This window comes from Arvicanthis niloticus, chromosome 1 (genome assembly GCF_011762505.2).
Source record: "Arvicanthis niloticus isolate mArvNil1 chromosome 1, mArvNil1.pat.X, whole genome shotgun sequence".
Taxonomy (NCBI): domain Eukaryota; kingdom Metazoa; phylum Chordata; class Mammalia; order Rodentia; family Muridae; genus Arvicanthis; species Arvicanthis niloticus.
The window spans coordinates 112,465,606-112,488,044 of record NC_047658.1 but is presented as its reverse complement, the minus strand read 5'-3'; the positions used below and the strand labels follow the sequence as shown (position 1 = coordinate 112,488,044).

The window sequence follows — 22,439 nt, the reverse complement described above, 5'->3', positions numbered from 1 at the left end:
TGTCCTCATAAGCCTACAGTTGCAATGGAACAGGCAAGGGAGGCAGGGAGAGCTCCAGACTGGGTGGTAAGATATTCGATTCTCCTGCCAGTCCAGTGCCTCGGTGTCCCTAACTTCAGTGAACAAATCTCTCTGCCTGTGATGATCCAGCCTTAGCTGAAGAGCAGCATAGCAGGGGTGAGCCCTCACATGATGGTCACATGTCTTTTTTGTTTGTTTGGTTTGGTTTGGTTTTTTGGTTTTTTGGTTTTTTGAGACAGGGTTTCTCTGTATTCCTGGCTGTCCTGGAACTCACTCTGTAGACCAGGCTGGCCTCAAACTCAGAAATCCACCTGCCTCTGCCTCCCAAGTGCTGGGATTAAAGGTGTGTGCCACCACTGCCCGGCCACATGTCATTTGCATTAGGTAGACTGAGGCAGGTTGAGGCAGGCTGAGCATCCACTGGTCCCTCTCCAGCCTTGCCAGGCACTTCCTCTAAGTTTCCCCATCTGTGTTCTGAGGGAAACCTAGTCACTTCCCAGAGGTTGGGCTTCCTCTAAACCCATGCTTCCTTCATTGAGAGCATCCCTTGACTAGTGGCCTGTACTTAACAGCCTACCTGGCCAGGCTACCTCAGTCCACCCTGGGAGGGAGTATCCAGGCATCTGTAGAGCCTGGTGCCAGAAGGCTGTGTTCATAGAGGTCAAGATGTTTGCCAGGGGCAGACAGTAGCAGGACCCAAGCCATGGCTGGAGGGGATGTTTTTCTCTGTGACACTTGGGGCACAGGCTAGATAGCCCTGCCTCTCCCTGCCATTCATTCAATGCCCCTCAGCCCCCTGATTCCAGCTTGAAGCTGGAGACAGATGTGCATGCATGCACACATGCCTACACACACACACACACACACTCTGGATGCTGAGGGGGCAGTTGGGAGGATCCCACCCTGAACAGATCCATACTCCATTGGACACTAACACTGGCTTTGGCGCTTTCAGCCAAGCAAGAAAGGGGTGCTGTCTGCAAGTCAAAAGGTACCAGCATCTCTCAGGGTTCTCCAATGACATATGCCCCAGAATTCAGTGTGGCGAGTGGGAAGTAGGAGAGAAAAGGGAGCGATTTGGGGATCCTGTCCCAGTCTTAGCAGCTCCTCCTCAGCCCAGATTCTCAGAAGTGGGCCAGCCTGGATTCTGCTGGACCTTGACGAGTGTGCATGTGTATGTGTGTATGTGTGCCTTTCTTTGATACATGTAATGGATAACACACACACATGAACATAAACATGCTAACTCACATGCCTACATGTACGCTCATGAATTCAAAGCCTTATCCATGGCAGGACACGGGGTGGGACTTCTGTATGTGCATAGTCTCACCGGTAGGACCCACAGCCCACTACATGAACACACAAACACTGTGCAAAGCAAGCCACTCTGCAGCCCTCCCTCCTGCCCCAGGCTCCTGCTGGCCCCACTGCCCTCTCATCCATCTTGCCTGCCAGCTGCTCCCTGGCGCACCCATATCCTTCACACCTTCTCATCTCAAAGCTCAATACCAGGAGGCGGCGTGGCAGCATGGCCGCAGGGAGATGAATGAGCCGGGCAGACTGCAGAGACCCAGAGAGTTCAGCTGTGGGAGGGAAGAGCTCTGGGCCCTAGATCCTGACCTTTCCTGAGTAGTTTGCAATGCTGTGCCTGCCCAGCAGGGCACCTGGTCCCCTCATGCCGGTGTGAGGGGTGGTTGAGAAGGTAGTGGTGGTGGTGAAGGGATCTTGGCTTCTCCCTTAGGCTTCCTTCTGCCCTAAGCCAGGCCATCTCTTCCCAGTGCCCTTGCAGCTGGGCAGTTATCCCAAGTGAAACCCTGTCTGCATTCTGACTTCCTTCCTCCCAGTGCCTTTGCAGCTGGGCAGCTGTCCTGAGTGCACCCTGTCTGCATCCTGACTGCCCTCCTCCCAGTGCCCTTGCAGCTAGGCAGCTGTCTGGGTGTACCCTGTCTGCATCCTGACTGCCTTGAGCCACCTGGAAATTCACATCTGGGCCATGTGCCTAGCTATGCGCAGACCCCTTCAAAAGAGCACTGCAGGCCCAGGACTCTTGGGACCACACACATCCTTGGGTAGACACAAACCTGGGCAAGCACAGCTGTGTACGTTTATGTGGGCACATGCCAGTAGGGGGCTGGGAACCCTCCCACTGGGCTCCTGGAAGTCCATCTCCAGATCCTCCTTCACATGTAGGATCCACATATAGGAGGGTCTTTCTTTATCCGCAGAATGAATAGCCAAAGAGAGGCACAGAGATGGCTATCACTGGTCCAGACCCAAGGTTACATTAACTGGCCCTTCCCCCAGCTTCCCCTTTAATATGCCCACATGTAAAGGTCCATGCATGATCCTATGGCTATCCCTCTCCTCCTCCATCCACCTCCCTGGTCAAAGCCCAAGCTGGGCAAAGAAAAGAACTGTGAATTTTTGGGCACAGTCTATTTTATATCATGAGATCAATTGTCTGGAAAAAGACATGGTGTCCATAGTAAAACAGGGGACACTGAGCTTGGAACTGTGCCTTGGGACCCATTGTTCAGATAGGGAAACTGAGGTCAGGTAGGTATGACTTGGGTTAGGGAGTCTGGGTGGAGCTGGGGGTCAGCCCGGGCAGGGCAGGCACCAAGGCCCGGATCTTCTCAGCCTTCAGAAAGGCCACATGCTTCTCGTAGTAGGCAGCCTCATTAATGAACACAGGGTACACAATGGAGTCCCCCTCATACAGTACGTCTTCTCCACTGAACAGCTTGAAGATGGGCTCACCAGGCCTCAGTGGCTCAAAGTCACGGTCCTGGAAGAAGAGCCAAGGCCAGGGTTGCTGGGCCCATGACCTCTGCCCCACATTCCCCAAGGAGGGAGTAATCCTACCTTTGCCAAGAAGCGCTGCTTAAAGATTAGTTCTGAGAAATGTGTCACTGAGGTGATTTTGCTGTTTCAAGAACATCATGGTGCGTACTATGCAAATTAAAATGTCTATGACGTCACCAAGAAATACTCTCACCAGAATCACTCCTGTATACAGCCTCTTCTTGGACAAAATGTAGAATATGTTTATATTTTTTAAAGTAAAATCTCTAAAATAACTGTTGTTATACAGCATTTGCAAAGCCTATGGGCAGGTCTGGCTTAGGACACTCTCCCAGGTGTCATAAATAAGATAAAAAATACTAAGACTGCTGTAAAAAAAGGTTACAGGACTGCACAAGACCCCATTTAACAGCGAGCCCTTGTGGACAGTCAGCTCGCAGGCATGGGGCTGCTCACATATCCATGGAAAAAGAATATTTGCACTTCCAAGCAGATGACTTGAGTTCTGTCTCCTCCCTTCTGCTCCAGTTAAAGGAGGACAGCGTCCACCAGCCTCCCTCACTCCACTGTGAAGACTTCAGCTGCTCCAAATGCCAGGCCCAGGGAGGGGCTCTATGTACAGGTACAGACTGGACCAGCTTCCTGTCCAGCTCCAGATTCTAAGGTACTGGGGGCTCAGTCGGATGTTCAGGGTATCCCCGGCCCCTACAACACCAACCTGCAGTTGAGGGTGCACAGTGCCAGCCAGGTCACCATCTGTGGTACGTGGAAAGTCCACACTGGCCACGTTCCTGTAGATATCCATCTCAAAGGCGGGGAAGTCCATGCCTGTGTAGAGGCTGGGTGTGACCGCTTGTGCCTCTGGTTTCCAGAAGCCAACCCTTTCCCCAGACCTCAGTTTCCCTGAAAAGCTACTGGAGGGTCTTACCTTGGTTGAAGAGCTCGATGAAGTCCAGAGTGGACGCCACCAGAGCTCTCATCTGGGAGAACAGGTCGGCCCGCAGCACGCCCTGAGGCTGGGGACCCAGCTCCAGACCTGGGGGCCAGGAAAGAAGTCAGGCAGATGCCCCAGGCCTAGACAAGTATAGGAAGTCCAACTCGCTCCCCCACCCTGCCCCCTCCTGATTCTGCTCTCCAAGCACCTTTTCTATCCTTTCTAACCCCACTCCTTCTGGCTCCTCCCCCTCTCTGTGGACCCCTCCAGCTCTCCTTCCCATTCTCAGCTCACAGATTCCATTCTTGGACACAGATTCCATGCTATAGGTCTCCATTCCAGGTGGTTCATGCTGAAAGAGGCGACAGGGCAGCCCCGGGTTCTGCAGCTGTGGGGTGAGAGGGACCCAGGCCTTCTTGAGAGGGGAAACTGAGGCACTGATGCTGGCTGGGAAGAGCAGTGTGCAGGAAGCACAGGGTCACCCTGCCCCACCTCAGGTGGCAGGCCCCGGAGAGGTGCCACTGGTCCCTCTGCCCCCTCCCCGCCCTCTTTCCTGCCCTCTAGGGACCACCTGTAGGTAGTGGCACAGGTGCAAGTTGAAGGAGCTGTGGGAGGTTTCAGAGATGAGGCAGACCCCAGTGTTCGCTGTGGTGTTGTGCAGGTCTAGGATAAAGTCAAAAGCCTGGCCTGTGCCTTTGGGTCCCAGTAGCTGGTTCAACTCACGGGCTCTTTTCACCTCATATGGGTCATCGGGGGTAGCTGTGGAACTGTGGGGCAAGGAATGGGGGACATTAGTCCCCATCATCTCGGTCTCCCTTTTGTTGGCTAACTTTTTACCTTTGGGGAATTAGCTGAGCTGTCACCTCCTACAAGAAGCCTTCCCTGACCAGGCCATCTTGGCCAGGCCAGATGCTTCATGTAGTCCCACCTCCACTCCAGTCTTTCTCTTTATCTCTAGTAACCTGAGGCTCACACACTGGTCCTGTTCCCCATATGTGTCTCACTCCAGCTGGTAAGAGTCTGGCCTACAGTCAGGACAGGCTTCCTGGAAGAGATGACACTGATCTGGATCTCTCTAAACCATTTGTTCATTGAGAAAAGGCAGAAGTACCTTGCTGGCCACAGAGGCCAGTCTGTAGGGACGCTAGTACCTGGCTCTGGACCTGCCAACTTGGCCGAGGGTACTCACCCAAGGAAGGTAAAGGTGAAGGTGCGGTTAAGATCACGGTCCATGTAACGGCGGCAGGCAGCTGTGGCTGCTGGGTTGGCCAGAACTGGCATGGCTGAGAAGCTGGGTCTCTGCAGCTCCCCCGGGAACTTTAGCCAGTACCGGGCCAGGTAGACACCACACATCTCATTCCCGTGGGTACCCCCAGTCACAGCCACACGGAGCAGGGGCTCCCGGGACCCAGCCACGGAGCTCATCCCAGTGTGGGGAATGAGTCCACAAGAGACGTGGAGCCTGGTAACCAGAGCCGGGAAGAGTCTGAGGCAGGGGGCTGCTCGTGAAGAGGTAGCTGGTTGGTGATGTCAGCTATGACCCACCTGTACCCAGAAGCCAAGTTCAAGCTACCAGCAGCCAAATTTTTGTCCCCCTTGCAACTTCAGTCCCTCTTCTGGAATGTTCTGAGGGTGAGTGTTGATCTCCCCACTTTTCTCTCTGAGGACCTAAGCTGAAAAGGGGGACTCAGACATTCAGAAGGTAGACTGTTCCCACCCACACCACCATCACCACAGAACTATTTTATAGATGGTAAAGTCAACACTAAGCTTTCCAGGGAGAGAAGATTGTCACCCCCTAAGCAGTGCAGCAAGTGTCTGGCTTCTACGTCACCTCTGCACCGTCCGTCCTTTAAACTGGCCGGGAGCCTCTATGAGAGGCCTCTTACCTGCTGGTACGACCTGGGCTTCCTTCCCTAGGCCACAGGCCTAATGAGTCCACTTCCTAGGTGGCTGTATTTACAGGCCTGCAAGCCCCAGGCAGGAAGCGTTTGTGCCAAGTCAGCTGAGAACAGGAGGCGAGTGGCTGGGCTGAGAGCCTTGCAGCCAAAGTTCGCAGGGCCCCACCCCTACCCTCTAAGCTCCGCCCCCACCCCCCCTCAGCTTACTGAGTCCAGGTCTCTGGGGCAGGTTCCTGTGCTTAGCCTCTGCTCATCCTCTGGGAATGGGGACAGTTCTACTTGCAAGGGTCTCTGGGGACTCCTGCTTGAAGCTGCACTTGCCCGAGATTCCTGATCTGTAATCATGTCTCCCAGTCCTCAGAAAGGACTTGGCTTTGCTGACTAATAAGTACCAGTGTGTTGGGAGCTGACTTTAAGCAGAAAGCGGCTATCAACTTTGCAGCCATCTGGAACTATATACCCTGATAGAGACTTGTTTTTCAACAGCCTACAACAGCTGACCACACTCTGACAAACATCTTGTTTATCCCACATAGCTTGTTTTGCTGTTTAGTGACTCCAGCTGCATGGTGCATGTGGTAAAGAGTCTTCACCTGTGTTCTCCTGTTTGTGCTTATAAATACCCAGGATTTTCTTGTAATAGAGAGAATAGGGGAAATAAAAGAGTAACCAGAGTTGATCACACACCCGGTCTTGTCTCCATTCTTCGAGTCTCTTGCCCCTCCATCCCCACTCTCTCTCTTGACCAGAGCACTTAGCCCCAAAGCGTGGGGCAGTGTGGACAGCAACATAGGGGCCGCCAAAGCATGGAGAGTGCAGTCCTCAACACCAGTGGTCCAGCGCCTGGTCCCACATAGGTAGACAAGGCCTGCCTGGTGTCCTGCTGATCCATGCAGAGAGGTGCTTTCCCTGAGACTACTTAAGGCAGACAGCAGCCCTGTACTTTGGGGCCCACCAAAAAAGGAGTCCCCTTCCCTGCCACCTTCCCTCTGCACCAGCCTCTGTCTTTGCAGCTCATAGCCCACCTCCCACCTCTTTCAAGCTGGGGCCTATAGGCTTCAAATCTTATAGCTTACTGATGCTTCAAACAAAAGTGCAAAATGTTTTGCCTGGTCTTTGTGATGGCCTTCAAGGATACTGTAACTGAAATGGCTTTGTTTGCTCTGCTTTGGGAAACAACCCTCAGGCCCAGTTTACAGATGTGGAAACTGAGGCTCAGCAGAGTAGCTAGGGGTATAGCTGCAAGAAAGATGTAAGAAATCCGACCGCTGTGCAGAATAGACCACTCCAGACCACGTGGTTCCAAGGGGGAGGAGGTTTATTCAGGGGAAAGGGCAAAGGTGGGGAGAGGAAGATGGAAGAGATAAGAGAGCAAGTCAAGGGGGTCCTGCCTGTTTTATATGGGCGGTGACATGGTATCTCCCAGGTAAAGGTGAGGTAGCCAGGTGGATTCTGGGAGCGTGCGGCTGTTGCCTTGGCAACGATGTGGGGGTTGCCTAGATGTGACGTCACTGGGTTTGGAGCCTGATACCAACAATAGCTACTCTGAACATGGTGGTAGTGGGGTCGGGAGAGGGGGGGATGACAGTTGGACCTGGAAGACAGGGTGTGATCTTCTCCCTGATGCCTCTGTGGGGTCCTGGGGAAGTCCTGTTCTCCTGACCCATAGCTGTCCCTCCTACTGAGTTCAGCTGTCCACTGGCAGGAGCCAAACACTGTTTAAAGGTCGCTGAGGAAAGAGGCAGTGAACCGAAGCATGCAACCCACTGAATCATCTGATTAACTATGTCCACTGACTGCACATGGGCTCTGAGGTCAGGCCCCGTGTCCCAGGATGTCCTGACATCCTGGAGGAACTAGATTGCTCCTAGGAACTAGATTGTTGTAGGCCGAAGCTTACCAGACAGTTTGGGCATTTTGGGTAGCTTGGGCCTTCTGAGTAACCTTGTCAAAGCCGCTTAGATTACTCTAGCCTGAGTCTGTTCTCTTACCCTCCCCCACACCACGGCACTGTCAGTGTGGGGACAGCGGAGCCATGTGGCTCCTCACCTTTGTTCTCACAGGGCCTGGCAGTTGTCCTTTGGCAGAGCACTGGAAGCGGTGAAGTGTGTGGCCCTGGGAACCCTTTCTGCAGTCTGGAGCCTCAGCGGAGAGAGGGCAGATACCTTCTTCAGGTCTATGCAGAAGGTCACAGACCTTTTGTCAACATTTCTTGGGGCTATTTGCCAAGCCCTTCCCCTGCAGGTGGTGGGGGCCCTTGGTCTCCTTCCTTGCCCTGCTCCAGCCTAAAGCCTTGGTGTTCAGTCTGAAGTCCTGCTGACTCCTGCAGGGCCTTGCAAACAGGAACTGCTTAGCAACCTGGCTGTTTATGGGGGGGGGGGGGCAGGGGGGTTGGAGGGTTCAGGGCCCATCCTGCTGGAGGTTCAGCTATGGGGGCGGGCAGTGGGAAATGTCTTAAATCCAACATAGAAGCAGAGTCCTAGCGCTCGTTCTCAATCTCTCTCTCTCTCTCTCTCTCTCTCTCTCTCTCTCTCTCTCTCTGTGTGTGTGGGTGTGCGCACGCGCGTGCACATGTGTGCATGTATGTTCTGACACACATGCGTCTGTCTGTCTGTCTGCCTGTCTGTAGACTCAGTTGTGAAGAGAAGCTAGGGCTGGCCTGATGAGTTATACCCCTGAGCCCCAGGAAGAAGATAGCTCCTGACAAGCTCTGTGACCCGGAGAGAGGCCTGGGCCTTAGATTCTGCATGGGAAATGAGGTTGAGGCAGCCCTGAGCTCCAGACAGCAGTGGAGAGGAGAACAAGAACACCCCAAAGTGCATGAGGGCTAGAGCCCAACATCTCTCTAGTTAGGGAAACTGAGGTCCAGAAATGCATCCTAAGCTACTGTCACCCCACCCCCAAGTTGTAAATCTTGATCCAAGAGGGTCTGTGGCCTGAAATCCATGCCTGAGAATCATGGACCCAGTGGCTTTGAAGCCCAGGCCTTGTCTTCTCCTCTCTTGATTAGGCTATGGTTCCCTTTGTCTGCTCAGCTCCCCTGGCTTCCCTGTCATATCTTGGTAAAAGTCGGACAGCTTTTATTCCCTGTGCCTGCTCTGCTGAGCTCTCAGAAAAGTGACACTGGCCATGGTCTTACCAGCTTTTCTCCAGATTCCCATGTCTGTCTTTCACAAATAACCTGCCATCTCCCTGCCAGTGACTCCCAAGGTGACATTGGAGACATGAATGTGTATCATGTAGCTGATCCTCCAGCTTTCTTCTGGGATGGTCCCTCTCAGGCCTTACAGCATCTGCCTGGTGTTTCCCCCTAAGGGGGAGGGGGTGACAATCGGCTTTGTCTTTCTCTGAAAATGCTTTGGATGCTGTGTGGAAGCCAGCCCTGGGGAACGAGCCAGGAAAGGAAGGACCCATGAGGCTGAGCCAGGAACCAGCCAAGAGACCACATGACCTCCTCCTGGAGAACGGGGGGGGGGGGGGGGGGGGGAGGAGAAGAAACAGAAAAAGACCTGGCAATATGGGGAAGGTGTGTGGAGGGGAGTGTAACCAGCACAGCAGCTGAGAAGGGTGAGGACCCAGCTGGCCTAAAAGGTTCAGTGAATCAAAAGTTTAAAAATTGAACCCAGATGAAGTGGAGACTTGGAAGGGCAGCCATGTGAGGACTGACCAGGAACCTTGAGGCCAGGCCACTGTCAATAGTTCTCGGGGCCAGGACCTGTGTTTGAGGATGCCCGGGTGGGGACACTTTGCCCCTTCTCAAGGGTTGCATGGGTAGTTGGGGGAAGGGAGAGAGAGAGGAGGCAGCTGAGGGGCAACTTTGTTCTCTGCCCCTCAACCCTCCCACACCTGCTTTATTAATTGATTCAGGTACCTGGCAGGGACAGCTCTGACTGGTTACTGGACATGGCAGGCAAACAGAGCTGGCTTTTGTCCTCTTCTGCCTGCTTTCTAGAGGACAGATGCTTGGACAGGAATAGACTTCAGTGGCCATGCTGGAGCAAAGGATCATGGGACGTCTCTTTGTAGTCCTCTGGAGGGCACTGAGATTCCTTTGTGGTCCACAGTCACAGCCCCAGAGAACAACTCTGTCCTTTGCCCCTGCACCGTGTTAGGTAAGACTTTTGGAACTTGGTGCTGCCTGTCAGGAGCTGTAACAGCTCAAGGGACAGCATCCTGCTTTCTGGAGCTGTGATAAAGGCTCCATGACTAGATCTACTTGGAATGAAAACATTTACAGATCTACACAAATCCACCATTGAAGAAAGTCAGGATAGGAACTCAAGACAGGAACCTGATAGCAGGAACTTGAAGCAGAGACCATGAAGGAATACTGCTTACTGGATTGCTCCCCATGGCTTGCTCAGCCAACTTCCTCACACACCCCTGGACCAACTGCCCAGGGATGGCACCACCCACAGTGAGCTGGGCTTTCCCCATGAGACTCATAACATCAAGAAAATGACCCACAGACTTGCCTGCAGGCCAATCTAATGGGGACATTTTCTCCATTGAGGTTTCCTCTTTCCAAATGACTCTAGTTTATGTCAAGTTGTCAAAAAACTAACTGACATAGCCCACACAGGGCAGGAGGCCTTTGCCATGGTCTCACACAGATACATGCCTCTACCTGAATCCTGCCTGCAATCACACATGGCCTCCCACTCAGACCTGGGGTCCTGCAGCACTCTGTCTTTCCACCACCTTCTCTGTTGCCAGTCCCTTTAGCTCCTGCTCCAGCACTGTGCTATGGCTTCTTCTTATTAACCAGATGTCCTGGGATGGACATAGGATGATGGACCTCTATTGTCTGTTTTCTTATGGCCTCCCTGGTGCCTAATGACCACTGTGGGCCCAGCACTTGCAGATGGTCCCACATGACCCCACTGGAACCCCAGGGTGGCTCCCAAACCTGCCACTCACCTGCCCCCATGCACTAGCCCACCAGTCTTGTCATCCGACCACCTCAGCCAGCCAGCCCTCATCCATACATTCCTCTGCCCTCAGCAGGCACCTCCTCTCTTTATCTGTTCTCTCCTCCATCTACCCACAAGCCCCTGCTATGTGCCTCTGCTGTGTCCCCCATGTACCATTCTAGAAATGCCATCACCCAAAATATCCAAAACCACACATCTTTTAATTTTCTCAACCCCAGGCCACTAGCTCAGGTTTGCTGTGAGTCTAAGGATGAGGAGCCCAATAGCCAAGGCAGAGGACTGCAAATGGCTCCAGAGTGAGTACCAGGGAAGAACAAGGGGCCAATCCCAGGGGCCAGGAATCCTGTCTACCCAGCCTCCAGCCCCACAATCCTCAACAAAGCTGTCCCTCAGCTCTGGCCCTGCCATCCTCTATGAGCTTAACACAACCCTGTCTTCACTCAAGGCCTCAGTTTCCCCATGTTTAGATGAAGTCTTCAGGTTTTTTGTTTGTTGAGATAGGGTCTTTACATATCCTTGGAATCACTTCGTAGACCAGATCACAAAGATCTACCTGTCTCTGCCTCTGCGGGGATTCAAGACATGTGCCATCACACCCAGTACAAAGCCTCCATTTTCAAAGGTTTTATTATTTTATTTTCCATGTATGAGTGTCTTGCCTACATGTATGTCTACACATCACATGCTTGCTTGGTTCCTGCTAAGGCCAAAAGAGGGTGTTAGGTGTCTTGGAACTGGAGTTTCAGATGATTGTAAGCTGCCATGTGGGACTAAATCCTTTGGAAGAGCATCCAGTACTTTTAACCACTGAGCTATCTCTTTATCCCCAAGTCTCAAATGTCATATTCTACTACTCATTACATCTTTCTAGGAGTGGAGATGTGTCCAATACATATATACACAGCCCTGCCTGGATCCAGAGCAGGCAAAACTAATCAACCATGCTTTCCTTGTTATTCATGCTGTTTCCTGGCCTGCCATCCTATGAAGTAACCTGTATTCTGTCATGTCTGCTGTGTCTTGGGGGAATGAAAACTTCTGGTGCTATGGGCCATGAGTAAATCTTTTCCCCCTGAATTTGCCCATGTCAGGTCATTTAATAGAAGCTACAGGAAAGTAACCAATGAACACACTTCAGATTTTACCAATTAATCTGATCTGAGTTCATGATCATGTCACTTCAGGTGGGACAAAGCCACCCTCCAGGTGTGGATGGAGTTGTGAGCAACTGCTGTCTTTTGGGACCCTGACAAAATGTCCCTCTCAGTCATCAGATCTGCCCAAACTTGGAGAGGGGGCTTCTCTGTCTAAGCAGAAGATCAGAAGGCTGCTGAGGGTGCTGTGCTATGGAAAAGGGCTAGACTAGCCATCTGAAGGTCCTGCCTGGCTTCAGGTGTGTTCAGAAAAAGTTCCAGAAGTGGGGTGTTCACAGGCTGGGCCAGACACCTGCCTTTCAGAAACCACTGGGGGCTTGAAAGCTCAGGTACGTTGGGGCAGGGCAGCAGGAGAGAGAGGAGTCAAGGTGGCATTCACAGGAGGGTGCAGCTCTGGGAGCCCATGGCCCAGCCTATCAGTTGCTGGTTCCAGGAACCATAAGGCGGGTAACGAAAGTCATTCAGCTTTTCCATCCCAGGGCTGCGCAGCAGGCAGGCACGCTGATGGGAGAAGGTGTCAAAGGAGAACTTGCCGTGGTACCTGCCCATCCCGCTGTTGCCTGCAAGGACACAGAGAGCAAGAGAGATTGTGAGGACAGCACCTGGGGAGCCCTGCATGCCAGCCTGGGAAGGACCTGTCAGAACCAGAAGCTCAGAGCTTGCAGGGGAACTCAGAGAAGGGCAGGGCAATCAAATAGCGATTTACAGATAGGGAAACTGAGGCCATAAGAGGCCCAGAGGCTAGATCCAAGTGGAGTAGCAAAGAACTTTCTGGGATGAGAACTGGACTGGGGGGTGGGGGTAGGGCAGGAACTCACCAACTCCTCCCAGGGGCAGAGCTGGTAGAGTTAGGTAGAGGAAGCCATCGTTGCCTCCAAAGCCACCGCTGCTGGTGCGTTCCAACATCTGGTTCACCACCTAAAAGAGGCAGAAGTGAGCAGGGATGAGTGGGTGAGTTCTAACAGTCTCCTGGGGAATAGAGAGCCCTCCCTTCTGCACTGCCTCCCCCAGTTCCTTCTTGCACTGAGCAGTCCCTTATTTTAAGCACTCACTAGGTGGCGCACTTTACAATGCCTATTATCATGAGCATGAGGCCATTATAATTGTGTGTGAGAGAGTGGATCCCCACTGCAGCCAGGCAGGCACTGCCTGTGAGGTCGGGAATGATGTTGTCCATCAGTCTTGTAAGGAATTATGCATGGCTCAGAAGGGGGAGGGGCCTCCCTAGCACACTTCTTACGGTCAATAGCCGGCCAATCATGTACCTGGCACCTGTGGCCCTGCCTGTGTGCTGTCTTCAGGTGTCTTTGTGCAGTATTCAATGGAACCAGGTTGGCTGCTCAAACTTGCAGTATTAGTCTAAAGCCCCAAGCAGGAGGTGTGACCAGTCTGTCCCTTTTTCACCCAATCTGTGGCCCCAGCCCTGAGAGGCCCCACCTGGCTATTGTTGGAGAAGGCATACAACGCCAGTGGCTTCTCCCTCTGGTTAATGAAATTGATGGCCTCATCCAGGTTCTTCACAGTCACCAGAGGCAGGATGGGACCAAAGATCTCCTCCTGTATCACGGGCTCTGTCTCCTTCACGTCTACCAGCACTGTGGGAGCTGTGGAGAAAGGAAGAAACAGCCTTGCTCGTTGTCATGGCAAGAATGGGAACACAGCTCCAGACTGGGCAGACTCAGGATCTGGAGTCTCAGGATTCAGGGTCTGAGTGTCCAGGGACCTGACCTCCTGGGACAATGAAAAGCCCAGACAACAGGGTCTGAGCTCAGTGAGTCTAAGCTGTGGGGCCTAAGGTTGTCATTGAGGAGTCACAGGCTTAGGTGCAGTTATGGCTCAAGAATAGGTTAACTCCAGGATACAAGGACTAATGGTGAGATTCACATCCAGAGTCCAACATGGCCCTCTTCAGTATGGAAGGGTCTCAGCCCAGGTGGGCTGTGTGCCAGTGACAGGGGCAGGAGACTCACCAATGTAGCGCTCTCCCTCATCGCTCTGGCCCCCGATGACCACACGGCCACAGCCCAGCAATCCCTGGAGCCGCTTGAAATGCTTCTGGTTGATGATTCTGCCCAGGTTGGGGGAGGTCTGTGGGTTGTCTCCATAGAAACGCGTGATGGCATTCTGCAGGGCGGGTACCAACCGCTCCTGCATCTCCTGGCTACACAGCACATAATCGGGGGCCACACAGGTCTGGCCAGCATTAAAGTAGCGGAACCAGGCCACACGGTTGGCCACTGTCTGGGGGTCGCAGTTGTCATCCACATAGCAGGGGTTCTTACCCCCCAGCTCCAGGGTGATGGGTGTCAGGTGTTTGGTAGCAGCAGCCATGACAATCTTGCCTACCCGAGGACTCCCTGAGAACATGGTCAAGAGGCACCTGGTTAACTGGTCTAGGCATTAACTTTGGCCTCCTCTCTCTACAGAGACCTTTCTCAACCCAAGCTCTGGGCTGCTCCACCTACCTCCTAGAGTCTGCCTCCATCCTGACCACCCAGGAGCCAATCTCCAAGATTCTCAGAGGACCTGGAAAGCCACCCTCAGGGACACTTCCACCTCTGGATTAATCCCCTCCTGTGGCCTATGGCCTTACCCCACAATGCTTTTGCATTGTTGTATTATCTGCTGTCCCCTACCCCAGGATCCTGGACAGAGCTCTCCTTACCTGTGAAGAAGATATAGTCAAATTTGTGTTTCAGCAGCTGGCTGGTCTCCTCCGGCCCACCCAGCATCACAGCAAAGCAGCTCTACAAGGCAGGATGGCAGCTCAGGAGGCAGACCCAGGCAGGAGGACCTCCCCACTGGCCGGCACAGGGGTATGGGGATGCCAGCTCCTTGATAGGCAGAGCCATGCTCACCTGGTCCAGATACTGGGGCAGCAGCTCTGCCAGCACCTTCTCTGTGTTCTTGCTAATTTCTGATGGCTTCAGCACCACACAGTTTCCTGACAGGAGCCAATGGGAAAGTAGAGAGGGGAGGCTGGTGCTTGCACCCTTCACAGAACTCTGGAAGCCTTCTTTGTGAAGGATCATCAGACCAGGAGGGTTCAGAACCCCACTCACCTGCAGCAATGGCCCCCACCAAAGGCATGATCATCAAGTTCAAAGGATAATTCCAGGGTGCAATGATAAGCACCAGGCCAAAGGGCTCCTTCCGGATGAAGGCTGAGCTCAGCTTTGTGAGCTAGGATGCAGAACCATAGTCAGATGCCAGATGGGTAAGAGCCCCCAAACACACACACACACACACACACACACACACACACACACACACACCACCCCACACACTGCCTGGGTGATGGAGTCCCCACATAAGAAGACTGGTTTACTTTGGACCCAAGGGCAGAAATGGCCGTAGGGCAGGCTGTCCCTGCCCTGCCACCCCACTGCCGCCTTCACCCTCCATCTCAGCCAATGGTGCTCACCAAGTTGGTGGACACAGACTCGTCTTTCATCCAGGTCTGCAGGTTTTTGAGGGCCAGGTCCACCTCATTCTGGCACAGGATGATCTCACTTATGTCTGACTCGAAGGCTGCCTGTGGGGTGGGGAAGTCAGGTTCAAGGATGAGCTGGGGCCTACCGTTTAGATAGGCTTGAGACAGTTCCCTTGAGTACGTATATAAACACAGTGAAATGGCAGCATGGTGGTTCCATGGGGACTGCAATTTTGACCTGTCACTGCCTGGCTTTGAGACTTTGGGCTAGCAACTTAACACTGAGTGTCCCAGTTTCCCAAATTGTTACCTGAGAACAGTTATGTTGGCCTCTCAGGGGGGCCCTGTGTTTTTAGTTAATGTTGCAGTCTGTGCATAGAGGAAGCATTAAATAAACTGGAAGGTTTGGTCCTCCTCAAGGGCACAAAATGTCACAAAGGATGTGGTCCAGCTCAGGACGGGCATAGCTGTCTCATCCAGATGCCCCATTCGTCCTCCATACAGTACCTTGCCCAGATCCTTAGCCAGTGCATCTTGCAGCAGCTGCTTGTTGTCTTGCAAGAAGCGACCCAGGCTCTGCAGCTGCGCTGTCCGGAACTCAGCAGGCCGAGTACGCCCTGCATAGAAGGTCTCCCGCAGTCTGTGTAGTGTGGCCTCAAAGGGACTTGCCCTGCAGAGTGGGGCAGTGTTCATTGGTAGTTTGTGCTCCTATCAACCTTTGGGGAAAGCTTCATGAGCCCCAGGGCCTGAGAGAGCCCCCCAATACACATTGACCACACCCTACTTTCCCATCCTCTCCAAGCCCTGTCCTCCAACCCTGAGTTTCATATCCCCCATGGACCATATGGGCCAGTTGCCACATAATGGAATTGTATGCACACACAGGTTACTGTTTTGTTTTAGTTGTATTACTATTTTGGTTTTATTTTTACAACTTTTTCTTTGTAATTGTTTGAAATAAGCAATGTCACAACTTTCTTTCTTTTTTTCTTTTAAATTTTATTTATTATTGGGCGTGAAGAGAGGCACTCACACCACGTGCATGTGAAGGTCAGAGGTCAGATTTGTAGTCTCCCAGTTTCCAGTTAGTCCCAGCAATGGAGCACAGGTCATCAAAGTTCACAGGGTTAAATACCTGAGCCTGTGTGTGTGTGTGTGTGTGTGTGTGTGTGTGTCTGTCTCTCTCTCGCTGTGTGTGTCTCTGTCTCTCTGTCTCTCTCTCTCATTGTGTGTGTGTCCCCGTCTCTGTCTGTCTCTCTGTCTCTCTCACACTGTGTTTGTGCGTGTCTGTCTCTGTCTCTCTCTCTGTATGTGTGTGTGTCTCTGTCTCTCTCTGTCTCTCTGTCTCTCTCGCGTGCTCTCTATGTGTGTCTCTGTCTCTCTCTGTCTGTCTCTCTGTCTCTGTCTCTCTGTCTCTCACTGTGTTTGTGTGTGTGTCTCTGTCTGTCTCTTTCTCTGTCTCTGTTTCTCTCTGTGTCTCTGTCTCTCTCTGTCTCTCTCTGTCTCTCTCTCTCTCTGTGTGTGTGTGTGTGTGTGTGTGTGTGTGTGTCCCTGCCAGCATAAGGGGAGATGTGTATAGCCCCTTTGCAAAGAACACTGTAGGAGAACCAGAACTGCCTGGAAGAGACTGAGACCAACAGAGCCACCTGGAAAGGACACTCTCCACCCCACTAAGTTGTCTGCAGGCTGTGCAGTGAGCTCCAGTTTCCCAGCTCCCACCCCAAGACAGCACTTCTCTGTGTAGCCTTGGCTGTCCTGGAACTTGCTCTGTAGACTAGGCTAGCCTTGAACTCACAGAGATCCACCTGCTTCTGCCTCCTGAGTGGGCTTCCCATATTTTGGGAGCTGTCACTCATGCTTGGTTGGGCCTTGGTGAAGCAGCTGTCTTTGAGTCATTTCTGCTCCTTTAAGTGACCCCTTACCTATATTGCTGTACATAACCTGTAAAGTTATTGGTTCCTCAAGTTGAACTTTGGTGGTATCCATACTTAGGCTTGTCATGGTATTCCTATCTAGGGTGAGTAGATATATGTGTTCTGTCACCCCAGGAAAAGTTTTCCCACACAACAGTAGCCCAGGCTTGCCTCCAATTATGAAGCTGATACTTATATGGTTGTGTGCGCATGTGCTTGTGTGTTTGTATTCATGTGTGCCCATTTTCAAGTCTACATACATATAAGGAGTGTCTGTCAGTGGGTGCATCTTTACACCTGAGTGTCTGTACACATGTGTCTTGTGTGGTGAGTTGGGTGGGAATGGGTGTTGCTTTGCATGTGTGAGCAGGAGCAGCCCATGTTTGTGTTAGCATTTTCTCTAGGCTCTGCCCAACAGTTACCTAGCAACAGCCAGGTATGATTCTGGCTCATGTATTAAAGACTGTTCAGGTTCCTCTCTCTCCCTTCCTGTCCCACCCCCTGCCCATCTCTCTCTCTCCATGTGTTCCCGGCCACCCTCTTCCTTTCTTTCTCGTCTCACTTTCTGTCCTTCCCTGTTCCCGTTCTTTCTCTGCCTCTACTCCCTCCCCCTAAATCCCCTTTCCATGTCTCAAATAAACTTAATTTCATACTAGACCCCTCTTATAGCTAATACCTGTGGGGAGAGGGTGTGCTTCAGCATGGGCCCCCACTAAGGCGCCCCCTCCTGCTACATCATCTCACTGCATTACAAAATATCAGTTGGGACCTGCTCATAGTCCTGAGGGAAACAGGAACAACACCTCACTGAATCCACTTGAGGTCCTACCCCATTAGCACCTATATCCTCCCTGGACATCAGCAGGTCACCATTCTAGTTAAAGAAATCCATACACACATCTATGCAGACAGTGCCCCTCTGTGGACAAAGCTACTCTCAGGAAAGTTCCACCACAACCTGCTCCACCACACATCCCTGGCAGTGAGCAGAATCTTACAACATTGCCCCTGTGAACTCTCAGGACAGCACCCCCTGTGGACAGAACTCTCAGGACAGCACTCCCTGTGGACAGAACTCTCAGGACAGCACCCCCTGTGGACAGAACTCTCAGGACAGCACCCCCTGTGGACAGAACTCTCAGGACAGTGTCCCCTGTGGAAAGAACTCTCAGGACAGTGCCCCCTGTGGACAGAACTCTCAGGACAGTGCCCCCTGTGGAAAGAACTCTCAGGACAGCGCCCCCTGTGGACAGAACTCTCAGGACAGTGTTCCCTGTGAAAAGAACTCTCAGGACAGTGCCCCCTGTGGACAGAACTCTCAGGACAGCGTTCCCTGTGGACAGAACTCTCAGGACAGCGCCCCCTGTGGACAGAACTCTCAGGACAGCACCCCCTATGGACAGAACTCTTAGGACAGAGCCTGTTCTTAAGAACAAGAGGCTAAATTGAGCAGCCAGGCTCTCAAGGGCTGTCCCAGCTGAGGAATGTGGGGAGACAGAAGAATGCAGACTTTCCCTTCTCCCCATGATAGAGCAGCTGATTTCCCAGCTGAGGCCTCCACATTCAGGTCCCCCTCCCCTGGGCCCTACAGAAGGAGGCAGCTCACAGCAATATTGATGAGAACTGTCCCTGAGCAGACTCACCTCCTGTCAGGGCTGAATGGGGACCCAGGCCCTCCTTCCTTACAGCCAGACCTGGGGGAGTCCCCACCTAGACCCCTAGCCAGGAATACCAGGGGCCATTCCCTGCAGGGAGGACCTGGAGGACCTGGGCCTGGCCAGGGCTACTTGGTTTCCCACTCCCTGGACAACTGGAACAATTGGCCTAGATTCTATAGGGCTCCTTCTGGGGTGACATGTCACCAGTCCTCACAATGCCCCCTGCCCAGGCTCCATGAGCTACTGGTCAGGTTACCCATGGTTCTAACAGTGTCCATCCTTCCTACTGCCTCCCTGGGACTGAAGCTGGGATGTAGTAAGGTCCCTGGGGCTCCTTAATGTGGGGCAGCCTACTCCACTCAGCTCGATTATAATCTGTAGGGTGACGGTTGTGCCCACTGACTATCACTGACTGACATGTCAGTTACATGGCAAGAGTCTGTAATTATAAAGGATCAGCAGCATAAAGGCAGGCCAGAGAGCTATCATCCCGGCTCTAACTGCAGTGAAGACACAGAGACACTGTGCACTGTGAATGTGGGGCAGCGGGGCAAAGGCCTTGGGGTGAGAAATGTGGTATAGCAGTGTGGGGAGCTGACAGAAGGCGGCTATCATCCTTGCAGCCATCTTGAGCCATATGCCCTGATAAGAGACTTGATTACATTAGCCTGCAACTGCTGAGCACACTCTGATAACATCTTGCTTTAGATACCCAGGATTTTCCCTTGGGTGTGTGAGACTTAAAGGTGTGTGACTTAAGGGTGTGACTTAGAGATCAGATTTAGAGACAAGACCTAAGGACATGATTAAAGGCGTGACTTAGAGATGTGGCTTAGAAGTGAGACATATAAAAGGTGAGAGGCAGACAGGAGAGTTCAGAACAATTTGGAGTAACAGAGATTCAGACACTAGGAGTAGGAGTAGACATTAGACACTTGGAAGAGTACAACTGAGAGTACAACTTGGAACTAGGAATTAGGTTAGAGAGTACAACTTACAGTACAACTTGGAATACAACTTGGAGTAGGAATTAGGCATTGAGGAAGAAGAAACTTGGAGGCACTAGGGACTAGGAACTCAAGACTTGGGATTTGGACTAGGAAGAGAGACTGAAGAATAAACGGGATTGAATCACACTCTGCCTGGTCTCCATTCTTCACATCCATCCTCACTCTCTCTCTTGCTGAACCCCGACCCACAGACCGGAGCAGCTTGGGGCAGTGCAGGCTCTAACAACTTAGTCCCCAAGGCTTTTGGCAGTGCAGGTCCAAACATTGACAGAACAGTCCGAGACATTTTGGACCCCAAACGTGGGGTAGAGCAGTTCTCAACATTTTTGGCCCTCAAACGTGGGGCAGCTCGGGCTGCAACATAGCAGGGACAGTTGTCTTGATGGGACCTGCTTCATGGGGAGCCGGGGTAGATTCTATGGACACCACATACAACACTGGCATTTGGACAGAGGGGTGGCATGTCTCATCTTATTTAAGCCTTGTAGTGTGTATTATTACTCCATACTAAGGATAAGAAAGTGAAGCTCAGAGAGTCAAGCTGATTTGTCCCAGTTTGCTTTGACTGTCAACCTGACACAGCCTAAGGTCACTTGAGAAGGGAATCACATATGAGAGATTGCCCAGACCAAATTTGCCTGTGTGGGATTGTCTTGATTGTTAGTGGATATAGAAGAGCCTAGGCCACTGTGGGTGGCACCATTCCCTAGGTAGGTGGTCCTTGCCTGTGTAAGAAAGCTAGCTGAGAATAAGCCTGTGTGCTAATCAGAAAGCAGACTCCTCCATGGTTTCTGCTATATTTCCTTGACTTTGAGCTAGCACTGGCATTGACTTCCCTTGGTGATATTCTCTGACCTGTAAGTTGACATCAGTCCTTTTCTCCTCTAAGCTGCTTCTGGACAGTGTTTTATCACATTGACAGAAAGGAAATGAGAACAGCTTCCTCAAGCGTCTGATAGACAGTGGGTGTTTTTCAGTCCCCACAGCTCTCTCCTACACCAGCACTGTAACCATGTTCTAATATGTATCCCATTTGGTGTGCGTGGAGGAGTTATGTGTGCATCTATGTGTGGTGTGTGTATTCATACATATGAGCGACTGCTTGCATGCATGCAGGTGTGTGTGCAGGTGCGTGTGGAGACCAGAGGTTGGTATCTGCTATCTTCCTCAGTTCCCTTTCTTTAATGAGGCAGAATGCATCGTTGAACCCAGACCTCAGTCCTTGAGATGCTCTACTTGTCACAACCGAGGGGGCTCCCTGTCTCTGCCTCCCAACGGTGGCTTCACAGGTGGGCTTTCATGACCAGCTGGCTTTTGCTTGATGTATGAGAATCACTGTATGTGGAGGTAGAGGACAGGATCTCACTGCACACCCCTGGCTGGCCTAGCACTCTCTGTGTATGCCAGGCTGGCCTCAGACTCACAGAGCCCCGACCACCTCTGCCTTGGAGTTCTGGGATTAAAGGTATGTGCCCTCCATCACACTGGGCATGGGAGTTGGGTAATAACGGATCTCATGTAGCTTAAGTTAGCCTTGGTATCTATCAAAGGATGACCTTGAACCCCTGACCCTCATGCTTCCACTCCTACCTCCCAAGTGCTGGGATTATAGATGTGCCATTACACTCCGTGTGTGCAGTCCTGGGGGTCAGACTCAGAACGTCATGCACTCTATGCAAGCCCTCTGTCATCCCCAGCCCCACCAGTTTCATTTTCTTTGAAACAACTTTCACAATGCAGTCTAGGCTGTCTTTGAAGTCATGCTCCTCCTATCCCAGAATCTAGAGAGCTGAGATTACAGGCGTAAGTCACTGTGCCCCATTGGTAACATAGCTTTTTAAACCTAAGACTGAATTGGGTGTGGTAGTGCACACCAGCATTCCAGAGACAGAGGCAAACCAATCTCTGTGAGTTTGGGGCCAGCCTGGTCTACATAGTGGATTCCAGGACAGCCATGATGACTACACAGCGAGATCCTGACTCAAACAAACAAACTTCTCAGCTCTGGCCATGCCTCACAAGAAGTCCCCTCCTTTCTGACCCTGGTCACAGCTCTGGTGTCCCTTGCCAGGTCTCCATCTGCTTATATGGCTGCCACCTTAGCAGCATGGAGCTCCTCCAAACAGGATGAGGTTTGTCCCTAGTCCCGGGACTCTTGGATCTTTCCTATATGTAACAGAAATGTGAGGCTCAGAAGAACCGGGCAGATGACTATGTACCTCTGATCTAGGCCCCGGGTCCTGGTGTAATGAGTACCTCCCTAGGCTCATTGCTGGTCTCAAACCCTCAGCTCCTGGCCTTGCCCCTCACCCTTGACTCCATATCCTGTTCCCAACACAACTGTCCCCCACCCTGGGCCTTTTGTACTGAGACCCCTTTGCCAGCCGCTCCAGCAGCCCCACCTACCCCGGAGAGGGCTCCGAGCCTGTGTCCAAAGCAGACATTCTGGTTCCAGATGTACAGCTCCTTTCAGCCAGGCTCGCTCTGCCTCTGTCGATCCAGATGTGTGGCTCCTCTGAGCCAGGCTCGCTCTGCCTCTGCCGATCCTGCTAGGTGGGACCACACTACCTTGCCCTACCTGGCAGTGCAGGGCCTGGTTTTCAAGCTCTAGCAGGTGATGGGTGGGGCAGCTGCCTCCAAAACCCCCACGCCCTCCCTCCCTCACTGCCTCCT

General features: G+C 52.3%; 2 protein-coding genes across 5 annotated transcripts; both read right to left on the bottom strand.

The window, feature by feature from the left end:
• Positions 1-2,445: 2,445 nt before the first annotated feature.
• Acy3 (aminoacylase 3) lies at positions 2,446-5,811 on the bottom strand. Of its 3 annotated transcripts, XM_076914727.1 has the most exons (8): positions 5,653-5,811; positions 4,953-5,436; positions 4,335-4,530; positions 4,058-4,151; positions 3,758-3,865; positions 3,548-3,657; positions 2,890-3,046; positions 2,605-2,812 (listed from the first exon to the last, which is right to left on the bottom strand). In XM_076914727.1, exons 2-7 carry the CDS (start codon positions 5,186-5,188, stop codon positions 2,909-2,911), a joined length of 882 nt encoding a protein of 293 aa, XP_076770842.1. In that variant the 5' UTR covers positions 5,189-5,436; positions 5,653-5,811; the 3' UTR covers positions 2,605-2,812; positions 2,890-2,908. The 3 variants fall into 3 exon arrangements, with proteins under 3 accessions (XP_034345351.1, XP_034345360.1, XP_076770842.1); XM_034489460.2 differs by lacking the exon at positions 2,890-3,046 and having other exon boundaries at positions 2,446-2,812; XM_034489469.2 differs by lacking the exon at positions 2,890-3,046 and having other exon boundaries at positions 2,446-2,812; positions 4,953-5,431; positions 5,653-5,793.
• Positions 5,812-11,717: 5,906 nt separating this feature from the next.
• LOC117714070 (aldehyde dehydrogenase family 3 member B2) lies at positions 11,718-22,353 on the bottom strand. 2 transcript variants are annotated; one of them, XM_034510693.2, is made up of 10 exons: positions 22,173-22,353; positions 15,693-15,855; positions 15,177-15,287; positions 14,815-14,935; positions 14,611-14,696; positions 14,418-14,499; positions 13,723-14,109; positions 13,190-13,356; positions 12,571-12,670; positions 11,718-12,312 (listed from the first exon to the last, which is right to left on the bottom strand). In XM_034510693.2, the coding sequence occupies exons 1-10, from the start codon at positions 22,208-22,210 to the stop codon at positions 12,128-12,130; spliced, it is 1,440 nt and encodes a 479-aa protein (XP_034366584.1). In that variant the 5' UTR covers positions 22,211-22,353; the 3' UTR covers positions 11,718-12,127. The 2 variants fall into 2 exon arrangements, with proteins under 2 accessions (XP_034366584.1, XP_076770814.1); XM_076914699.1 differs by having other exon boundaries at positions 15,693-15,901; positions 22,173-22,259.
• Positions 22,354-22,439: the final 86 nt, after the last annotated feature.